The following is a 23,557-nucleotide window of genomic DNA, read 5'->3' as shown; positions in this document are numbered from 1 at the left end:
CCTGTGTGTGCAGACAGAATGCCCACCTACAGTCCTGTGGACTACCCTAACAGAGGGAGCTGACAGGCTTGCTCAGAGCCCAAACACTAGGAAAAGAGGGGAAGGACTAAAGAACCCCTGGACAAAAGGAAGGATTTATCTGTAATTCCAAGAAAAAAATGCCTGTCACTGAGCGCCGGGAAATACCTGCTTTAAATAAACCCATTTTCCCTCTTAAAACTGCTCCTTCAAACTGTGCTGGGCCAGCAAGTTAGATTAAAAAAAAAATACACCCCACTCTAAATGTGGAAAGGCAGCTCTTCTAGCAAAAGATCTGCCCACCAAGCGTTCTACACAGACCTTGTTGACCGACATTCTCAAGCTCCACCCCTACTAAGCTGTTGATACACACACACACACACACACACACACACACACCACCCCAGACATCACTGAACTCTAAACCATGATCACTGACGTCTGCCTTTAAAAACACAATTGGAGACAGTGGTGGGGACAGGTGGCACAGCAAATCCAAGGCCAATCCAGGCCATGTAGTCAGTGCCAGGCCAGTTTATGCTACAAAGTGAAATCAGTTCTCAAACATAAAAATTAAACATGTGAAAGCAAACCATTAGAAACCATTGGGTATACGCTTTAGTGCTAGTTTTATCAAGGTTGGGAATCAATCTCAGGCCTGCAGGTGCATGTGTCAGGTAAATGCTCTACCACCGTGCAGCACCTTCCCAACCCTTCAATATGGTTTCACAACAGTCATAATTAACAATGCGAATATTAAGAACTGGCTGAGTACAGAACAGGCCTCACAGTAATATATCCATAAGACAGAAGTATTCTGATAAACCTGGAATATGCCTTTGGATCAGGCTTCATGAAACTGTACAGGGACAGTGTGTAAACGGAGGTAAGGGAAGGCTGATGCTGTCAGGGTCAACAGCTGCAGTAAAGAACAGGTGTTACCGTGAGCGGATAAGGAAGCAGAAAACCCTTGAAGGGTACTTCCACCAACACAAGTTTGTACAGCGAGGTCAAAAGCCAAGCACCAGCCAACCCCAGAGTCCTCTCAGACCGCTTACTCAGGAATCATCTGTAATTCCAAGTCAACACACCAGGAGCTTCTATAATCACCCCAAAACAAACTGATAAAAACCACTGGTTAATGAAGAAGCTGCTTTGGCCTATGGTAGAGCAGAATATAGCGAGGTGGGAAAGACAAACTGAATACAGGGGAAAGGAAAGAAGGCGGAGTCAGGGAGATGCCAGCAGTCGCCAAAAGCAAGATGTAAGGTGACAAGCCATGAGCCTGTGGTAAAATGTAGACTAACAGAAATGAGTTAATTTAAGTTGTAAGAGCCAGTTAATAAGCTTGAGCTAATAGGCCTAACAGTTTGTAATTAATATTAAGCTTCAGAGTAGCTATTTGGGAATGGTAGATGGGAGAGAAACCTCCAACTTCAGTGGGCTGGAGAGATGGCTCAGCAGTAACCAGCATGTACTTACAGTTCTTCCAAAGGACCCCAGTTAGGACCCATGTCAACTGGCTCACAACCTCCTAACACCAGGGGATGACACTTGATCCTGGCCTCTGTGGGCACGTGTGCGCACATCACACAATTATTTTAAAAGCCAATATGTAACAAAAAGAAAATGTGGCGTGGCCTAACATTTAGGACAAAGTGACAATCTTGTTTCCATGGTAGCATTGTGAACAACTGACACTTCCATGGTATTTTCAGCATTCAGCACTGCTACTGATGATGTCACTGCTTACGGTGGCCCTTAAGCCCCCTAGGGCTGTCTTGTGTTCATTAGTGCCAGCAGGGTAAAGCACAAGATACTGATGCCAGGTTTCTTCAGACGCTGCTGCCAGCTGGGCCAGGGCTAATAATACATCAACAGTATACCGTAAGCAAGATGGCCTTAACAGGAGGGTACATAAAACAAAGATCTTCCTCGGTCTCTCGCCACCTTGTTTTCCGAGGCAGAGTTTCTCCCTGAACCTGGAGCTCACCAATTCAGCTTAACTGGTCTCTCCTGCCTCTGCCTTCGTGGTGTTGAGACTACAGACACATGCTGCCGCTCCCAACTGAGATATTCCTCATGGTCCTTCCACACAGTGCAGAGTGACCGCTCATCTCCCCAGCTCTGGGAATATTTTGTGAGTGACCAGCCACGAACATTCTCAGGATTCATTCAAGTTCACAAAACATTGATGAACTTTCTAAATAAAAATGAAGACAGGTACTCAGAACAGGGGCTTCCTCTCATTGCTTTATAAGAAATATAATAAAGAGGTAGAAAAGGACTTTCAACTGCCATTTTAACAAATACTTTCAAAGCTCAAGTTCCCGAGACTTGCAGGCCATGCCTTCTCTTTATCCTTTTGGTATTGTATTATGAGCGGCGGGGCTGCATCCCTGGCACCCTGCCGCCCGCACGGCTAGCTTTACCCGAAATAATTACACGGAAACTGTATTCTTTTAAACACTGCCTGAACCATTAGTTTCAGTTTCTTATTGGCTAGCTCTTACATATCGATCTAACCCATTTCTATTAATCTGTGTAGCCCACGAGCTGGCTTACCAGGAATGATCTTAACCTGCGTCTGTCTGGAGTGGGAGAATCATGGCATCTCTCTGAGGCGTCTGCCCCCGAGAGGAGAGCTGTCGAGTCTGAGCTCACTTCCTCTTCTTCCCAGCATTCTGTTCTGTTTACTCCTCCCACCTGTTTTAACCTATGAGGGCCAGCCAAGCAGTTTCTTTATTTTTTTAACCAATGACCTTCCTCCATCATTTCCCCTTTTTCTGTTTAAACAAAAAGGAAAGGCTTTAACTTTAACATAGCAAAATTACATATAACAAAACCTCTGCGTGCTTCTCAGAACCTTCTTTCAAACACAAGTTGCATGAAGTAAACATGGAAGCAATCCTTCCCTCGCTCAAGATGTTGACTGTGTCTTTCCTGACAAGCTAATGTGCTATCCTGTTACCACGCTGATTTCTGCTCATTTGAGGGCTCATTACTGAAGCGGGAAGCCCTGCATCTGGCTTACCAAGACTTCTGTCACAAGTGTGCTTGCTGACAGAATCGACAACGGGTTAGCCATACACTGTGAACAGGTACTCTCCTAATATGTGCACGTGGCTGCCACGAATCCTCCTGATTGGAGGGCTAACATTACTGCTGACAAGCCGTGAACTGTCTCCTAGCTCTGTGAAGAACACTACAGAGTAATCATTCCAAAAATAGACTAATTTGTTATAACTGTCATTGCCATAACGTCCTGGGCTTCAGAAGAGAGGGAAGAGGCTTCATTATTTCAAGGGCTGTGGCTTTTCCACAATGTTTAAAAATCTCGCAGCACAAACTACAGCATCATCACCACCTCCCTAGAGCACTGCACTCCAGCCTCTCCTGCCCCTGTAACGTTAGCCCAGCTGGACTCGTTTCCTTGTGTGAACCTCTGTCAGGACAGCTGTGCTGGCTGCAAACGCTCGGTGCTGGATATTCAGACTGAGACCGTGGACAACCAGAAACCACAAGCCTGGAGTGGAGATAGGACTCTGTCTTTGGAGTCAGGATGTAGTTTGGCCTGTGTAGCTCATCACTTTTTATGTTGTGGAAGTGAAATAAAAGTTAAGGAAAAGATCCATGTTTAACTGTCTTTGTCTCGAGACTACTCCCTGATCTTTCAAACAGATGTCAAAGAATCTAGATTACAATCCCAAAAGCTGCATTTAATGCAGAAGTCTAATTGAAAACAATTTCTGATCTGAGAGCAAGAATTTTTTTATTGGAGAGAAATCCAGAAGAGCAGCAGGCTTGCTTGGTGTTCAGCTCACTCAAGAAACAGAGATTACCTTCTCAGAAGGCTTCCTGCACAATCAGATTCATTTTCTTTTCTTTGTGTAAAGGCTGAAAATGGGCTGTGGGCATTACTCTGCCACAAGGTCGGGGCACCCATCTCCCACTGGGAAGAAGTAAGTCCCAAGAGAGAAACAACCTGTGAGCGTTGTCCAGCCCTGTTCCAATCACTGTACTCTGGAACATCTCTGCAAACTTACACTATCCACACACACCAGCTCTGACAGTCCTATGAGCACTAATCATATATAAATCTCCTCCTATAAAAACACAAAATGTGCCAAACAGAAAGCCTGGCATGGTGGTGCATGCCTTTATTCCCAACACCTAGAAGGTAGAGGTAGGTGGATCTCTTGAGAGTTCCAGGTCTGCCAGGGTTACACAGTAAGACCCTGTATCAAAAAGAAGAAAATTAAGCACTGTACACTGAAGTATGCGGTGAGGGTTTTGCCCACAGAGAGCGATGCAGTCAGAGCTCCTATCTGCAGGGATAGTAGACGAGGGCTCTGCCCGATGGAGCATCTGCAGGGTGTGGGAGAGAAGGAAGGATTCAGTGGAAATGAAATTCACTCCGCAGCACTATTAATCACTCTGGATGAACAGAAGGAAGGAGAGTCAACCAAGGGACAAAGGCTGTGAAGTCCAATCCAAACACCTTGCTTCCACGAAACTTCTTGGTCCTGGAAGCCCCACGCAATTCAAGCATCTTTTGAACAATGGGCAGCTGTTTCCCACGGCAGCTTCTGCAGTAAGACTGCAGGCAGGCACCTTTATTCCCCATTCAGACACTGCACGGTCCAGGTAGGAAAAAAATACATGTTTATCCTCCAAAAGTCACACTTTACAGGGTTAGTGGGAAGTAAATGGGTTGCAGTGTTTCCTAAACACCATCATTTCAACTATCTGAGGGTTATTCAAGAACTCTAACTGCACTAGGGATTTTTATTTTAAATATTGATTCTCAGCTAAATAGTCCATTACTGAGGAATTTTTCAAAGACAGCTAAGAAGGTATTTGTTTTTAATTTATAAATATAAATAAAAGGGTTTTTAATATGCTAATTTTATCTCTTAATGCCTTTACAAAATACAGTAATTCCCCACAGTAAACTTCCTGGTCCTCTGGCTCTTAGACAGTTTCCACCCTGATCCCCTGCAAAGTTCCCTGAGCCTTCCATACAGGAGTTGTACTGCAGATGGATCAGTTGGGACTGCGCTCCACAACTCTGCATTTTGATTGGCTGCGGCTTTCTGTAATGGTCTCCATCTAATTTCAGAAGCTACAACCATGAAGTCTCACCAACATAACTAAACATGAGCCAGACAAGGACAACACCATTAAACAGCCTAAGGTGGGTGGCAGAAAGCTGGCGGGGCCTCAGTGTTGTAATAGGAGCAGCGGGGCTGCGTCCCCAGCACCCCAGCCGCCTGCTAGCTTATGCCCCGAAATAATTACACGGACACTGTATTCTTTTAAACACTGCTTGGCCCATTATATCTAGCCTCTTCTCGGCTAACTCTCGCACCTGGACTAGCCCATTTCTAATAATGTGTAGCACTTTATTAATGTGTGCTTACCGGGAAGATTCTAGCCTACGTCCATCCTGGGTTGGAGCTTCATCACCTGTGTCTCAAAGAGCAGAGCTATCGCATCTGTCCGGGAGAGGGGAGCATGGCGTCTCTCTCCAGAGAGCAGAGCTGTCGAGTCTGAGATCACTTCCTCTTCCTCCCAGCATTCTGTTCTGTTTACTCCTCCCACCTATGTTTTAACCTATGAGGCCAAGCAGTTTCTTTATTACTTAACCAATGACCTTCCTCCATCACCTCAGCCCACGACAGGCAGTAGGAGTGCTGACAGCCAGAGAAACAGTCTTCCCCATGAAGGGCACACCAATCGGTTTTCCGACTCCAAATGGTGAGGCTTCAAACCATACAGACAAGGAGCACGCCCCAGACTGAACGAGTTTTCCTGACACATTTAGGAATACACAGAAAGACACTTTGAATATTTAACTACATAATGCTGCAAGGACAGACAGGGAATGCTCCAAATACTCCCACACACAATCCTAATTTGCTCAAAAGCTGCTTCTGGGTTATGCTACAACTGACCTCACACCTATAGAAGAAGAGGTACGCCTGTGTCTCACTTAGCAACAGACCCTAAGCTCTGGGTTTCCTGGGCAGACACCTGGAATCTGCCCTCCACTCTGCTCATGTGCAGCAGCGGACATTCCACTTCCCCCCCTCCCCCGAACACCTGCAGGCCATTCCGCTTTCCATCCGACACCTCCCTTGGAAAGATGTGGGATTCCCCTCTGTATGCTGTGATATTGTTGGTTAATAAAGGAACTGCTTTGGGCCTATAGCAGAGCTATAGGGGAACAGAGCAAGGTGGGGAAAACTAAACTGAATGCTGGGAGAAAGAAGGCAGAGTCAGAGAGAAGCCATGGAGCCCTGTTGGAGACAGATGCCAGAAGTTTAGCTGCTAAGACACAGCCAAGTGGCAATACACAGATTAATAGAAATTAATTAAATTAATATGCAAGAGTTAGCCAATAAGAAGCAAGCAATGATTTAATAGAATTTATGTGTGATTATTTTGGGGCTAAGCAGCTGGGAACCAACAAGTGGCCTCCATACTACAATCGAACACAGGAAATACTTCTATGGCCCCATCCTACAATGGAGGCACAAATCGCAGCCACCCTTCACCTAACAATGTGTGATACTTTTAGTATATTCCAGTGTGATCCGGCCTTTGCTGCAGCTACCAAATGGTTCCTTAGTGTTCCCAGATGATATCCGATCACAGAGTACAATGTATGAGACATTTCATACATTATACTTGGTGCTAAGTCCTGAAAACAAAACCAAAAAGCACTCACCATTTCAAATCCTAGTGTTCCTACAGTCCGGAAGGGGAGTTAGATACTAAAAAGCAGGGAAATAAGGGCAGAGGATGTGTAAGGACTGAAGTCCACCCGCATTACTTTACAGTCATGGGACCAGGAGCTTGTGTAAGCACAACAGCTAAAGAGGAGGAGCGTCGCTAAGTCTGCTATTCCTGTTTGAGCAAAGTGTGAAGGGAGACACTGGAGGCAGGCTGAGAGCGAGAGAACCGAGGGAGAGATTCACATCAGAGGAGAAATGATCAGAGAGCCACGGTGCCTTCAGTCTGGGCACCTGGAGAGGTGACTGTCACCCACCTAGGACGGCTCTTCAGAGGGAGAGGCTGGGATTCCAGGGTGGGGCAACCTGAGGCAGGTAGTGTTGTCTGACTACCCTCCACCCTGCAGTTCCACTGACAATACGCTATATACCAAAGGAAATCCATCACTATTGTTATGAAATGTACAGTCAACAGAAATGGTTAACAGGGAAAGGCCTGGAAAATACCATAAACAGAAAGGCAAAGCCATTCTGGGTGTTTTCCTTCCTTCTCTGACAGTTGCTCAATTCATTTCTGCCTAAAATTCTGTCATTACATCTTCTCAACTTTCATTTATTTCCCATTCTTTACACCTGGTGACAATCCTGGAGTAGTCTCCCAATCAATAAAACTTATCTTTGTCTGTGGCATTCCCTCAGACTCACCCAAACAAACGTCTTCTCAAAGAGCAAGAGAAGCTCATCTTTGACAGGCTCTAACAACTTCTTCTGATTTGGTCCCTAACCAGTTCCCACCCTGTCAGATCCCATACGGACTTGACAAGACACCCTCACTACTCAACTGCGGGTGCCATTCATGCCACTGCCCGTCAGTCAGCTCCGGATGGTCCAGAAGGCCCAGAAGCTCCACTGATGGCTTCTCCCAGTCTGCGTCGGAAGCCTTCACAAACAGCAGGGCACCTTTCATGCACATGGACTCAAACATGAGTGGCTTTACATGCTGCCACTGCCCATGGGAGGATAAAGGAACTCACGGCAATCTGAGGTGCTAGCAGACTTCAGCCTTTCATGATGATAACAGGAAATCTAATTTCTAAATTTGTTGGCATTACTGGAGGTGAGTCTTTAGAACGCATGGGAACATGACAAAAGATGACAAAAGATCAGAACGCTAAGACTCAACAGCCCCAGGCTGGAGGGCTCAGAGCAAGTCCTATCCTAGCAATTCTCACCAAAATCCAAACAAAATCAACGTTGCAAAAATAGCCAGGAAAGTGACACATAAAACACTAAATAACTAAATACGCCAGTCACTGAAGCAACGCAGACGCCTTGCCCCGTGAACACGAGGAAATGAGAGAGGACAGCAGAGTTCAGCACAGTAGGGTGCCGGACGGGTGAACCCAAATTGGGGCATGGGGGTAGGGAGCTGGGGTAAGTGTGCGTGTGCAAACAGTCTAAGAGCTGGGGCTGTCTGATGCAGCCTGCAGGAAATGCAGGTGAGTCAGAACCTGTATAAAATGAGCAACTCAGCAGACAACAACAGATGCCTGCATCCAGTATAGGAAGAAAGAGCACTAACACAATGGTGTGTGAACACCTAACACACGAAGGTCTTTGTAAACAATATCAATGAAGATAGAAATGAGAAGACAACAAAAGAAGAGACAAGGGAAATGCAGAAAATGTAAACAGTCAGTGACTATAAGAAAAAAAGTCACGCATGTTTGGTGTGACAAGCACAAGGAAGGCAGGTCCCCCTGCAGGTGCTGGCTGGGTGAACTCAGATGAAGTGCTGGGAGTAATGAACAGTCTCTGCCTGCAAGAGGGCCACTCATACGACGTGAGACCACAGTATCTTTCATATTCTAACCTACAGTTTTATAGACTATGTTGCTAGAAAAATAGTTTTAGGAAAGTGTGCCAAAAATATATAATGTGGAAGAAAAAAGTCATGAAGCCAGAGTGGGTGCCAGGGGCACATAGAAAGAACATCCACCAAAATCAGTACAGAAGCTGGAGGCTACAGAGCAGCTAAACAAGAGCGGTTCTCCCACTCGCGGTGGGGGTTCTGCCACCGCAAGTCTGCAGCGAAAGAGTACAGGTCCATGAACCGAAAAGAGAGGGGGAAATGGGTGATATCCGGGGTAAAGACTGACCAGCCAGACGGTGGAGCCCTGTTCAGCAGTTCCTATGCAGTGGAGAGTGTGTGCATGAGGACCGAGGCCTGCTCTCATCTGGGGGCCGCTCTGGACACTGCACGCTGCTGTGGATGGCATCGGTGCGGCCAGCCGGCATCCGGTGAGCATTCAGACCTGCTGTACTCTGGTCCTGCTTTTACTCCACACTGCACTGCATCCCAGTTTCTGGCAAATACTTCTTTCGTGGAAGATGTTATATAATAGCATATACTGGCTTGAAATGAAATAAACTTTAGTAATGCTTCCATCACAAATTGGTGTTGAGGAGATAGTTTAGCAGTTAATAGCACTGGCTGCTCTTCCAGAGGACCTGGATTCAATTCCCAGAATCCACATGGCAGCTCATAACTGTGTGCAACTCCAACCCAGGGGATCCAATGTCCTCTTCTGGCTTATGCAGACAAAGTCCCATAATACTCATAAAAGTAAATAATTAAAGAAAAATTACATGAGTTGTAACTTCCCTCGGTTGGCTTACACTGTGAACTACTTCAAAACTGACGTCACCCAAGCCCAGCACAGACAAACAGGGTATATTAAATGGACAACTATAGCATAATCTGAAATTTAAAAACCAACCTCTGAACCCGTTTCTTAGACTGCTTGTGCAATCTAATGGGGCACCAAAGACTGGACAGCTTAAATACCCAACATTAACAGCTCACAATTCTAGATGCTGGAAGCACAAGAGCAAAGGGGCAGCATGGTAAGTCTCTGCTGAGGGCTTCTCCAGGCTCATCACAAGCCCCCCACTCTCCAGACTCCAACTCCCACACCAACGAAAGGCTTCTCTGCTCCTGCTTCAGGGTCCTTGGCATGGCCAGTTCATGCCAACAAAACACTATCAAGAAGACTTCATTCGCTCAGGGCTTCCTCCACTCTCTACAGGGAAGGAAGTAGTCAAATAGTGAATGTATCAACAAGATTCTATTAAGTTTTCAAGAAAGTAGCAGAAATAGGGCAGGAAAAAGACGACCAGCCTTAGTCAGAAGTTGGAAAAATATTGTCTCATGAAGTAACTGCAAGACTACTATGATGTGGGAGTGATTTCTTATTAATAAAGAAACTGCCTAGACCCATTTGATAGGCCAACCCTTAGGTAGGCGGAGTAAACAGAACAGAATGCTGGGAGAAAGAAGCTGAGTCAGGGAGTCGCCATGATTCTCCCACTCCAGGCAGACACAGGTTAAGATCATTCCTGGTAAGCCAGCTCGTGGGCTACACAGATTAATAGAAGTGGGTTAGATTAATATGTAAGAGCTAGCCAATAAGAAACTGAAACTAATGGGCCAAGTGGTGTTTAAAAGAATACAGTTTCTGTGTAATTATTTCGGGGCATAAGCTAGAGCTAGCCATGTGGGCGGCCAGGTGCTGGGGACGCAGCCCTGCCGCTTTTATTATAACAGCTATGAGGGCGGCCGGGTGCCTGGGACGCAGCCCCGCCGCTCTTATTTCAACACTACTATGACCTAAATAATGACCCTCTAATGGTGGTTCATAATTCCCATAATGCCCTTGTTCGCCCAGACATGCTAAGGCATAATACCTCCTCGACAGCGAACATTTAGAGGGCAGAGGACCTCAAACCAAGCACTGTGAATATCCTTCAACTATCTTCCCATTACATGTCTACAACTTAGAAAAGTCAGAAATTGAGAATCCTTCAAATGGTCATAACACAAACACAGCACTGGGAAACAGCTGGCCCTTTCCAACGTTATCTCAGATATGTAAGCCTGGGAGCGACGTCTTAGCGTGTTCTTCTGACAGTGGACACAGACTCATCTTTTCTTCTACGTTCTATATGAAAAAACTCTAACTGAGGAGAAGTCTGAGGTGTAGCCGCTAGGTAAACCTGAGGTGTAGCCACTAGGTAAACTATATGAATTTAATGAGATCTGCCCCACACTCATCTCACATTGGCTGCTGAGGTCTGTGGCTTTGTTCTAGAATGGCTGAGGTCGGAGGCTGACCTCAGAGAAGGAGAGAGAGAGAGCAGGAGCTCCCTAGAGACTGCGAACTGGCGTTTTCAAAAATAACAGGTTCCTTTGCCACCGGGAGAGAACAAGGCTTATCCATTACAAGTCCGTGTTTTCCTCTTGCGGTGATGTTGTTAAACAATAAGAAACAACCTATTACCAACACTTCCCAACGACATTGACTGATAGCAAAACCCTGCACACCCGAGGCTTCGCCATGACACACAGCACAGCAGAAGAAAGGTAACAACAGGGCACACAGACATCCTTGGAGCAGACACAGTGGCTGTCAACATTAAAACCACATTTTACCAAATCATACATTATCAGGTCAACTTGAAAAGTTATGCCATCTTATAGAGCAAAGCTCCAACCCGCATCAATGACAACAACTCTGTTGTTTTCTCTGTGCACGGATCTTTACAGGAATATCAATCCCAAGAGGTCCTGGGTTATAGGACCAGGAAGCTTCTGTAGCCAGCCCTGAGCGACCTGTGACCTAAATCACTGAGAACTGTAGACTACATGAATATACATACAGCCAGAATCTACGTTTCCAGAGACTTCATACAGAATCACATGTGAACTTAGAGACCTCAATGTAAGGCAGACTCAGGTGATCATTTCCATCTTACAGAACGCTTCCTCTTTACCACGGTTGACAGACTTAAATTGTGGAACTATGTAGGAGCCAGCACTGGCTGCTGGGCTGCACCTCCACCAACAGCCCCTCTGGGGCTCTTTTCAGAGACTCCGACCCCCTTTATGCCTCAAGATGCATGACCAAGTTCATGTGCCAGCACAAAGTACAGCCCAGTCTGATCCTGCCGAGGCATCAATTCCCCGAAGAACTGACCTCAACGGCGCTGGTCTCTTCTTAAACACGGCTGATTCTGCGCTCTTAGCTGACTAGTAGTGATTGTCCCAGAAAAGCCCAAGTCTCACTTCAGTGATTCCCAATTCAAACATAGGGTGCCCCAGCAGAATTTTAAAGGGGCTTTGCTGCCTGCACTACTCTCAGCATTGTCTTCTGCCTTCTCACAACAGTTCACTGAGCTCTGAACATTTAATGGCTTCTCCAGACCAAAGTTCTTCCAGAATCCTCACCCAAGTACGGTCACGTGGCACAGCAACATTCTCTGGTACCAATTTGTCTTAATTGGGGTTTCTGCCTGCTATGATAAAACACCATGGAGAAACTTGGGGATGAAAGGGTTTATTCTGATTATACATCTGTATCACAGTCTATCACTGAAGGAAACCACAAGAACTCAAGGCAGGAGCTGAAGCAGACTACACAGTGAGTGCTACTTACTGGCCAGCTCCTCATGGCTCACCCAGCCTGCTTTCTTACATCACCCAGAACCTCCGGTTCAGGGGCTAGCCCCACTGCAATGGACCCAACTGTGTCAGACATCAATCAAGAAAATGCACCACAGGCTTGCCCAGGGTACAGTTTGGTGGGGCATTTCCTCAGATAAGTCCCCTCTTCTGAAACGACACAAAAACTACCCAAGCACAGCAGGTGTCAGCTGATGCACTGCAGGGCGACTTCAGTGTTCTTCACCCAGCAAATGTGCTGTTTTCAGGTTCCTGTGCACCTCACGATGCTGTGACCACAGCAGAGTTAGGCCAAGAGCCCGACAGTTCAACACTTAGATACTAAAGCGTGATAATAGTGACAATGATCCCCACTCCTAGAAGTTTAGCATGGTCTGTGAAGTCAGGAAGAGAACACAGGTGGCGACCTAATGCTACAAAATCCAATTCACTTTCCCCTAACAGCCTCGGTGTGTTTTCTATTTATTGATTTTTAATTCTTAAGCAGGACATATTCCATCTCCTGTAACCACGGGGCACTTCTGTAGAAGCATGAATGGGGAAGGATCAGAATGAAGGCTGATGATGCCGCAGGATCATAAGAAAGGTCGTCAATGCGCTCACGTGAAACTGGTCACCACAGAATAAAGGCAGCAAGCAAGCTTGGTCTTTCAAGGCTTCCACTGAGAGCGCAGAGCTGGCCATGGCTCCCCAAGCTGACAGCTGCTAGAAACAAAGCCTTAGGAACCGACTGGGTTTGTTATTGTTTTTAACACAGCAGTGTGACTGCTCTCTGAGAAGGCAGCAAATTCACCTGGAGCCACCGTGGGACCACGCTGGGGAGAGGTAAGCATGCTCCACTCAGTTCTAGCAAGGTCAGCTGACTCACTGGCTCCCTTCACTTGGCCTACACACCCTAGGAGCAGAGCGGGAGGAGAGGGAGGTGTCCCTATTGTGCCCTGGCTCTTACAAGGTCTTAAATTTCCATGTGCCCATCACAAAAATAACAGAACTCTCTGCAGTGCTTTATATTTTAAAAAGTCAGCTGAAGTTTTACGCACATTCCATTTGTTAATCATTTTCTTGGGCAGTGAAAACCCCTGCCAGCGTGAGCCCCATGCTGAACTTTGAATGGCAGGTTTCCTCTCAGACCTGACAATTAAAAGCTGAATGTTTGAAAACATGGGAAAAGATTTTTAATTTTCCTTGTGATAAATAAGAATTTGAGTTTTCTTGTTCTGTACTGCCCGTTTTTTCCAGAATAAGCATATTATTTTAGAACTATACACCCTGGCATTTCTTCTGGAGAAGGGCTTCGATCCACTCACATACCCTACTGTTGGCACATCCAGGAATCCTGGCCACAGTGTGCTTTGTGCTGAGGACACTGCAAAGGCCCCGCCAGCATCCACACCTTCTCATCTTAACAAGAGACGCTGCTCTTCTGTCTTAGCTCGCGACATATTCAGACCACACACATGTTAGATAGCTAAGTATAAAAAAGCATGGGCTGCCCACCCTGTTCTACAGGAAATGTGGTTGGGTCCCTCACCCTGCTCTACAGGAAATGTGGGTCCCTCACCCTGCTCTACAGGAAATGTGGGCACCCGGCACAGGACAACCCAGGACTAAGATCAGCAAGTCAGCAGCAGGTACAGAGACAGCGGGTGTTTCCTGGTCCGAATGCCCCAGAGTTTGACATCCTCCTACCTCCAATGACTACACGTAAAGCACTGTCCTAACAAAACCAACGAACTCCATTTCCCAGATTCTCCAGATCTCTATCTGCGAGCACCTTCCGTAGCTTTACCATGGAATCAGTGATCTGATGTCAGCATCACAAAAAGTCATGACAACAGAGAATGCCGCGTCCAGTTCATCCCAGACTAAAGTAGGGGACCACTCTCTGCGCCATGTGGCACACTCACCACGCATGTCTGGAAACAAGAGCGTGTTTCCTGCTCACCTGAAGCTCGCGGTATCTGGCTTGAAAGGACAGGGCATCCTGCTCCTTCTCCTTCAGGAAGTCCTTCTCCAGGACGCTGTGCTTCTCCATCAGTGAGTCCACATCCTACGAGGAAGCCAAACACAAGCTCTGCTACATCCCATGGCATAAAGTAAACATCGGGAAAAATAGCTGAAAGTCTAAAAATTATACAAGTATGAATTTGCCTAAGTTAACTAATTTCTAAGCCAATATCGAATATTGACGTAAGATTAAAACTAATAAATATGCAAGACTGAGGCTGGGGAGGCAGCTCAGGGGGTAGAGTGCTCTCTATCTAAGCATGAAGGACCTGAGTGTAGACTGTCCACACATACCCCCCCACACACATACACACACACCCACACCCCGACACACACCTACACACACACACATACATATACACACATATACATACACACACACACACAAAGCCAACGGTGTCCACAGGCATCTGCAACTCCAGGACAGAGAGACAGAGACTGGGGTATCCACAGAGTCCCCCAGGCCAACCACCTCAGTGGAATGTGAGCTCTCTAGGTCAGGAGGAGAGCAATAGATGAAGGCTTCCCCAACTGACCTCTGACCTCCAGAGAACATATGGGCATGTACTGCTACATGCATGCAACCATGTACATAGGTACACAGCACAAACACAAAACAAGAAATAAGAACAAGAGTGTCTCAAGAGTACTATGAACAGAACCCAATCTCTGTACGTGCTTTCGATGAACTGGCTAAGATAAACAGACATGCATATGGGTGGACAAATGGATGGAAACAAACTGAAGAATGTACAGAAACGATAACAGGTGACAAATAATAGAAGATAGGTAGATGGATAGAAAGACAGACAGAAGGAAGCCAAGAACATATGTCAGTTCCTTCCCTGAACAACTGTGTTCAAACACCCAGGGGTACCTGACCTCCCACAGGAAGAAGATTTCCATCATTTCATCAAACCTGAAATCCACACATGAAGTAAAACACTGCCGACAGAAACAGAAGCCTTAGAGGAGCAAGAAATAACAACAAAAAGCCCCAGAAAAATCTGAGCATGCCTTAGAACTGCACTCAACTTTCGAGTTCATGTGGGTCCATGCTGACACTAAAGTCTCAGGATGCTCAAGTTCTTTATAAAAAACATGATATTTTCTTATAACCTATACTCATCATACCATAGACACTAAATGATCTTCAGCTACTTGAAGTATGCACAACGGAATTATAAACCCGCTGTGTTGCTGTGGCAGCAGGAAATGCAGGTCTGTAAACAAGCACCTCCAGCAGAGAGAAAGGGTGTCCCTGAGAGTCTCCGTGTCTGGCTGGTGGGATCGGATGCTGGATGCATGGCTGTGCTAACCACTGACTAGAGACCTGTTCCAGGTTTATTTAGTTTTTGTTATTTATGTGTGTTTGCCTGCATGTATGTATCTGTGTGTACGACATGCATACAGGACCCTTGGAGGCCAGAAGAGGGCATGGAGCCGGAGTTATAGACAGTTGTGAGCTGCCATGTGGGTACTGGGAACCAAACTTGGATCCATTTGCAAGGACAGCAAGTGCTCTTGACCACTGGGCCACCCATCTCTCTAGCCCCTGACAGGCTGCTTCTCGTAAGGTGCCTCCACTGAGTGGCCAATGTGACAGACCTGAACCCCACCCCAGGGAACACAATACATTCTTCGGTGAATTTTCAATCCCCTTTGCGTTGAACTGGATATCAAATTGCTAGCAAATACGATTCTACATTCCCAGGCGAATGTGTGCGCACACCTTTTTAATTCTCTGTTTTTCTTCTTCAGACGCTTTGAGTTTGGTCTCCAGACTTGATATTTTTTGCTGGAGCTGTGAGCTGGACACGTCGGCTCCAGGACCCTCAGGGTCATCCTCCAGTGAAATTGCTCCATGGCTCGTCTCATCCGTCAAGCCAAGCGGGAAAAGCGGGATATTCAGATGTGTATGCGCTGACTGCTGGATCTAGACCATGTTAACAGAGAAGGGTTAGACCATTCCGTCAAGGAGATGTTCATCATAAACCACAGTTAGAAATAAGCTGGGGTGCAAACAATGAGATCATTCCCCCTAAGTGAACCAACAGAAGACTTCACACTGTTACAAAACAGCCTGATCTTTCAATCGATACATCTAGAAGTACCCAGTCTGAAATGTATACACTGACCTAGGACAGATTTGTAGTTAAACTGCAACTCAGAATCTCACATGTATTAATGATGCTAACTATCAACTTCTAGCAAAATTGACAGGTGACTAAGAACCGAGTTTTGGAACCCTGTCTCCAATGCCCAGCACGATGCCTACAGATACCTGAATGAACACACTGCACTGATGCTGTCCTCCGCGGCTTTACCCTAAAACTGAAATAGATGCTCTTGACCCTAAGAACATGTTAATACTCCCAGGAGAGAAAAAATATTTTTTTAATAAATATATCCCTTTTTGAAGTTTAACTTTAAGTTTGAAATGCAAAAACAATCACTCTTTTTTTTATTTACTATTATTCTCCTTTTAAGTCCAAGATACCATATGCAAAGCTAAGTCCACTGTAATGGCCACACACAGCTGTCTGCCAGAGTAAAGCATCAACCTTTGTGACAGAAACGCTAGCACCTGAGCACAGAATTAAGGTAGGAAGCAGGCTTCCTTCCGAGAGTCCAGCCCTCACCTGAGCCTTGGGGATGGTCTGACTCACGAGGCCGCTGTCTGCACGCGTGTCATCTGGTGAGGAGATGATAGCATCGGAAGGGAGGTGGCCAGAGGACGGAGACGTGTGGTCATGGTCCAGAATGAGCTCCGGAGAAGCTGGCGAGAGACGCACTCCGGATACTGAAGACAGAAGCACAAGAACCGTGTTAGAAGACAACACAGACAGGGAAGGTGGCTAGGACGGTGTGGGGTAGAGCAGTAGAGGTGGAAAACCAACACTGGGTGGCTAACGTCTAAAATCCAAAGGAGTGTTTCTGAATTACAGGTGATGTTTCCACGGGTCACACACAACATGTTTTAAAGTCGTTAGCACACACACTAGCCTAGCACTGGAGATGTCCATTTCCCAGCAGAGGAAATGTCCAGCCGATGACGCAGTACACAGTACTGGTGTGGCCGAGGGTAAAGGCAGGAGGCATGGGGAGACACTGTCACACACTGGTGACCCTGGCCCCAACCTAGCGGCGCTCACAGCTAAACATTCACTGCGGCAAAGCAAAGACAGAGGAGGGCTGCTGTAAAACCTGGAGGTTCCTCTTACGCAATAAATTTATTTTTAAGTCTTCATGTTAAAGTCAATCTTCACTTACTGGACTGTTTCCACAAAAGTAACGCTGAAGGACAGTTTCACTATCAGATCCATAATAAACCACTGTTACACTGTAATTAAGGCTCTCATTAGAAGGTTAAGGAAGCAGCTGACTGACAAGTACAAAAAAAGACAAAAATGCAAATGAGGAAAAAAACAGATATTTATATTACTTAATTTTAAATGCTCCCAAAGAGTCAACTGAATCTACTCTGCTTTGGAATGTAAGGAGATATCTTTGGCGGTCACCTCATTCCCACACCCAGCGGCCTAACTGCAATGACCTTTATTCCACATTGGCATCGGTAGCTCTGTCCTCGGGTCCTATCACAAACTCTGAAGGTGGCTCACAATGGAGATAGCGTGTTCCCCTGAAGAAAGACACACAGAAGGCAGTAAATTCTAATGAGCTAAATGCACAGATTTCTGATTGTTATTTTAAGGAATTGCTTAGTTATGTAAAAGCTTATTGTCTCTAACAATGTTGTGTACACTGAATAAGAGGGTGGAAATAAATATAATTTAATAACAAATATAATAACCATGTACAAAAATCTCAAAAGAAAATTAATTTTAAAAAAGGAAATCATTTAGCTGCAGAGTCAGCTTCTTTCTGAACTTAAATCAGTATGCACAGGTGTGTGTCTGTGTGCGTGCGTGCCTACGTACATGCGTGTTTCTGTGTGTCTAGCTGCACAAAGGGGTACTTCAAATTTTTCAACTCAAGCACAAAAAGGTAGAACTTTAACTCAAGTTTGAACTTGATATATATTTTTCAGTATTTTCCCAAATCCTCCCTACATTTGGTTACAGTGAGTTGTCTAAAAAGATTAAAACATCCGTATGATGAACTCTGAGAGTCATGAACAAAGTACTGCCTGGCACCACAATGTCACACCAAGCGCAGAACAGCGGAGAGCAGCCTGTCCTTCTGTCCTTCCGTGTCTTCGGAAGGTTTGAAAGCATTTAGCACACTGTGGTTGTCACAGATATTAAACGTCCTGGACAAAATGTGTTCAGGAACAAACCCAGCAGTACCACCCTGTGCTTTCTGTCAACCTGACACAAGCTGGAGTCATCATCTGGAAAGACAGAAGACCAACTGAGAAAATCCCCCACCAGAGTGCCTGTGGGCAAGCCTGTGGTGCATTTCCGCATTTGCGATCCTCTACAGCATAAGGAAGCAGGCTGAGTGAGCCATGGAGAACAACCCAGCAAACACATTCTTTCATGGCCTCTCTATTATCTCCTGCCTCCAGGCTCCTGCGCTGACTCTCACTGGTGGACTGTGGTAAGGGGCTGTAAGCTGAAATTAAACCCTTTCCTCCCCAGATTTCTTTTGGTCACGGTGTTTTATCACAGCAGTAGAAACCCCTAAGACAGCCCTAATGCCTGGGTATTTCACCATCTTTGGCAATCACATCTACCGTCATGATTTAGAACAGGAGGCCATGTAATCCTGGGGGAAATTCTTCAAACACTGAATACCCAAGTTCGTCACATGAAAAAAGAAAGAGAGGGGAAGGGGAAGGAAAGAAGAGAGACAGGAAGGGTAGGAAGGAGGGGGAAGAAGGAAGGAAGGAGAGAGGACAGTAGGAAGAAAAGCTGAAGAATGGGAAAAGGAAGAAAGTAAACAGAGAGAGCATGAGGAGAGAAGAGGTTACAGAAGGAAAAGGAGGAGGAGAGAGGAGGGCCTGGCTCTCAGACAGGCACCCCCCACACACAAGCACCTTCCCCTTCATAGCCGCACTTCCTGGGCAGAGGGGAGCCCATCTCTACCTTCCTCATTCCCATTCAGGCCAGTCCCCTGCAGCTGTTACTTAAGGCCCTACTGGCCCTTCGAACACTCGCTCTGCTCTCTGGACCCCTTTAAGTGCATACAAGCGGCCTGCCCCTTCCTTCAGTCACTCCCAGGCCCATTATTAGATCTCCTATGACCCACAGAGCAATGGAAACTGAGCACTCCCTGGCCCTCTCGGCCATGTGCCTACCTGATTACCACAAGGATCCATCTAGATGTCCCGCGGGCATGCTACAGTTGACTACCAGTTCACACCTCCCAGATCAGCCTCATGGCTCACTCTCCATTAACTCAACACTGGATCTGCCAGGCCAGCACCACCTCATGCAGTCACACTGCTGCTGGCATCTACAGTTCTGTCACACGGCCCAGGGCATTTATGACATCACAGTGCCACTCCTAACACAAGCTAACCCAAGAGTCGGACTCGGCTCCAGTGTGAACAACGGACAATTCCTTGTTGGTCAGCTTTAGACAAGTTACACGGGCGATGGTGGCACACGCCTTTAATCCCAGCACTTGGGAGGCAGAGGCAGGCGGATCTCTGTGAGTTCGAGACCAGTCTCGTCTACAGAGCGAGTTCCAGGACAGGCTCCAAAGCCACAGAGAAACCCTGTCTCGAAAATCCAAAAAATAAATAAATAAATAAAAATAAAAATAAAAATAAAAAATAGACAAGTTACACGGACTCTTCAGAGTCACGGCTTCCTCTTTCAAAGGTGGGAAATAACAGGCAACTCGAGCTCACAATCAAAGGCCTGGCCGAGCTGAAAGAAAACAGCAATTCTCTGCGGAGGTGCGGGGAGTGTGAGCACACACAGCAGTCCGCGGAGGTACAGGGAGTGTGAGCACACAGCAGTGGACGGAGTCAGAGCGCTGTGTTCTCTGTGGAGGTACAGGAGTGTGAGCACACAGCAGAGGACGGAGTCAGAGCGCTGTGTTCTCCACAGAGGTACAGGGAGTGTGAGCACACAGCAGAGGACGGAGTCTGAGCACGGTGTTCTTTTCCACAACACTGAAGAGCAGCTTCTCTGCATTATTCCACCTGCCCCATTATCTGCTCACTCGCAATGTAAATCTATTATCTGCTTTCAGTTGAGAATATTATCTAAGAAACAAATGACCGTAAAACATTACTTACCTGAATCTGTACTATACGTAAAGCAGTAATTAGGAATGCAGATGTACAGACATACATATACAATCTAGAAACTTTTATAAAAAACTAATTACTTTCCCAATCAAACTAAAGAAATGAAAAAGAGAAATTAGAGTGGGATAATATGGGTATTAAAAAAAGATTTGTAAAATAATTGGTCTAATTTTTCAAATTCTGGGTTCAAAGCAGAGCTAAGAATAATAGTAGCTAATCCGATAAAACGGGCAACATGTGAATATAAACAATTAAATGGCAACAATCAGAGCTTTAAATTGGGAAATTTTCATCATTTTAAGTCTTCAAACTTCTAAATAATTAATTTAAAATTTTCATTAAAATGGCAAATGCTTAAAGAAATACGATTTGTGAAGCTGACTTGGTTAGTTTTTAGAACAGGTCTCTTGAGGAATATATCTTTTCTTTGGGGGAAATTAAGCCATAGACAACAACCCTATAGACAAGCATGAAGCTCCAATGACATCACAAGGCCTTTTTTTTTCTTACCAAGGGCCGAACCTATATAATCCCAACACTCTGAAATAAAAATTAAAGGAAACCTCAATATGAACAAATCGTCCTGTTCCAATGTCGAACAGTTGGATGCCTCCTGAGAACAATGACAAAAGACACACTGAGTTTGGTGAAACAAGAGAGAACACTTCGTAAGTTCAGCAAACAATGTAAGGAAAACCGTGACAAAGGACACAAAGGGAAGCTCAGGCCAAGACAAAGACAGCCCTGCAATTGTAAAGACCTCAACGCCATCCAGTGGTCCTTCCTTCCTTGGTTAAGGCACAGGCTTCCTGTGATCCCCATACAGACTAACAGGCTTTTCAATGGGGCAAAAGAAATGGACACTACAGACCACAGAAAGAGGTAGCCACAGAAAACTCCTGCGTGAAGTTACAATGAACGACAGCAAAACTTCAGCCAATGAAGAGGCAGCAAAGCAGATCAGAACAGCCTGAGAGAGACTCATCAATGGGAAATACGTACACAAGAGGCAAGGTGTATTAAGTCACTGAGATCATAAACTTTTTTGTTTTTTTTGTTTTTTTTTTTTTTTTGGCCTTTTGGGAAGAGGTAAGACACAAAATAAAATCAAAGATTTAAGGGGTGAAAGATGGCTCGGTAATTAAAAGCACTTGCTGATCTTCTAGAGAACCCAACTTCAATTCCCAACACCCAACCTCCAGCTCCAGAGAGAGAAAATTCAGTGCCCTCTTCTGGCATACAGAGGTACTTGCACACGTGTGTGCATGCACACACAAACACAAAGTAAAAACCTAAATAAAATCTTTAAAAGATCAAAGGTTAAAGTATTTTAAATATAAGATCTTATAAAAGTTAGACTAAAATGTAGACATATACAAATGTATCACAAATAAAGCCGAATTCCTAGTATGTAAAGAACTTAAAACTGAGCAAAAAATTTGAAAGACTAAGCAAATGAGATGAGAAAAAAAAAAAAACAACAACAACAGAGACTTTAGAGTGGCTTACGTGGCAAAGACTCCAGTAGGAGGAAGAAACAGAAGCTACTGGACCTGATGGCAGACAGCTTGTGGGAACGCCGTAGACACAGAGAAACCTTGTCTCAAGAAACCAAAAAAAAAGCTTGGCTGCTTGTAGACTCGTGGAGGAATTCGTGAAGTGTCTCAGGTCTGGCACAGGACACACACTGGATACAAATCTGGATTCTCCCACTCCAGACAGCCATCACCCGTATGTTACCCAGCCCTAGGTGACATTGGATCCCTGGTTCCTTCACAGCTGCAGGAGAGAAATGCAAATCTGCCACAGCCGTGCAGCGTCCGCCTCCCTTGTGACTCTTGGAATGATGGCACAAGGAGGAATCTCTCTGCAGCAGACCTCTATCTAGGAACCTGTAGAATGGTCTCAGTTGCCTGGTTCCCTTCCAGCCTTGGGCAGGTCTTGGGTGAACCGATAGTTTTGCTTTATGAAAAGCTGTAAGAGCTTCTGTTCTTTTTCTCTATGAACCTTCGCGGTGCTGGATGGAAAAGCACTTGTGCTGTCTGTCTGTCCACACATATGTATACCGGGCTTTCTCTTGGGCCACCAACCAGCTCTTAGTTGTGAATGCTTTCCCTTAGGCTCATTTCTGGCCAGCTTTCTTTAAATTAAATCTACGTTTTGTCTTTATGTCTGACTCTGTCTGCTGACTGGTGGCTGCCTAGGCTGACTGGCCCTGGGCTCTTTCTCCCTCACTCTCTTCTCCTTTTTGTTTTTCTGATCTTAGATTTCTCCTCCTATTCATTCTCTCTGCCCACCAGCCCCACCTACCCCTCTCCTGCCAGTGCTATTGACCAGTCAGCTCTTTATTAGACCAATCAAGTGCCTTAGGCAGGCAAGGAGAAACAGCAACACATCTTTTCATAATTAAACAAATGTAGTGTAAATAAATGCAATGCACTTTTACACAGTTACAGTAATATTCCATAGCACATATGTGATGTGGGAGTCTGTTGTTTTGTGTTGATTTTATTGGTTAAATAAAGAGACTGCCTTGGCCCTTTAAGAGGACAGAAAATTAGGTAGGCGGAGTAGACAGAACAGAATGCTGGGAGAAAGAAGCAGATTGAAGAGTCGCCATGATTCTCCCACTCCAGACAGACGCAGGTTAAGATCTTCCCTGGTAAGACACCTCGTGGTGTTATAGGGATATTAGAAATGGGTTAGATTAATATGTAAGAGCTAGCCAATAAGAGGCTGGAACTAATGGGCCAGGCAGTATTTAAAAGAATACAGTTTCCATGTAATTATTTCGGGTAAAGCTAGCTGGGTGGCGGGACACAGCCTGCTGCTCCTATTACAACAAGAGAAGGTGAAGGCATGAGTCTCTCTCAATGTCAGCTTTATGGTCTCTGGAACCTTGTTACCATGTCACATACACAATTATAATTTGCCAGAGACACTTCACGAATTCCTCCACGAGTCTTCAAGCAGCCAAGCTTTTCTTTTGGTTTCTTGAGACAGGGTTTCTCTGTGGCTTTGGAGCCTGTCCTGGAACTAGCTCTGTAG

At 45.6% G+C, this 23,557-nt stretch overlaps 1 protein-coding gene across 2 annotated transcripts in view; it reads right to left on the bottom strand.

Moving 5' to 3' along the window:
* Positions 1-23,557, bottom strand: part of Ccdc91 (coiled-coil domain containing 91) — a 182,387-nt gene that overhangs the window by 102,611 nt on the left and 56,219 nt on the right. Inside the window, exons 3-6 of one of the 2 annotated variants that reach the window (XM_013352825.2) lie at positions 17,840-17,926; positions 16,926-17,086; positions 16,016-16,219; positions 14,222-14,326 (exon numbers count right to left, since the gene is read on the bottom strand). In XM_013352825.2, the coding sequence (XP_013208279.1) occupies positions 14,222-14,326; positions 16,016-16,219; positions 16,926-17,086; positions 17,840-17,858 (489 nt within the window). In that variant the 5' untranslated portion in view covers positions 17,859-17,926. The remainder of the gene's footprint in view (positions 1-14,221; positions 14,327-16,015; positions 16,220-16,925; positions 17,087-17,839; positions 17,927-23,557) is intronic. The other variant, XM_013352824.2, reaches the window with a different exon arrangement.

The sequence above is a fragment of the Microtus ochrogaster genome (assembly GCF_000317375.1).
Source record: "Microtus ochrogaster isolate Prairie Vole_2 chromosome 14 unlocalized genomic scaffold, MicOch1.0 chr14_random_2, whole genome shotgun sequence".
In the NCBI taxonomy this organism is placed as follows: domain Eukaryota; kingdom Metazoa; phylum Chordata; class Mammalia; order Rodentia; family Cricetidae; genus Microtus; species Microtus ochrogaster.
This window is presented reverse-complemented; position numbering and strand designations above follow the sequence as displayed.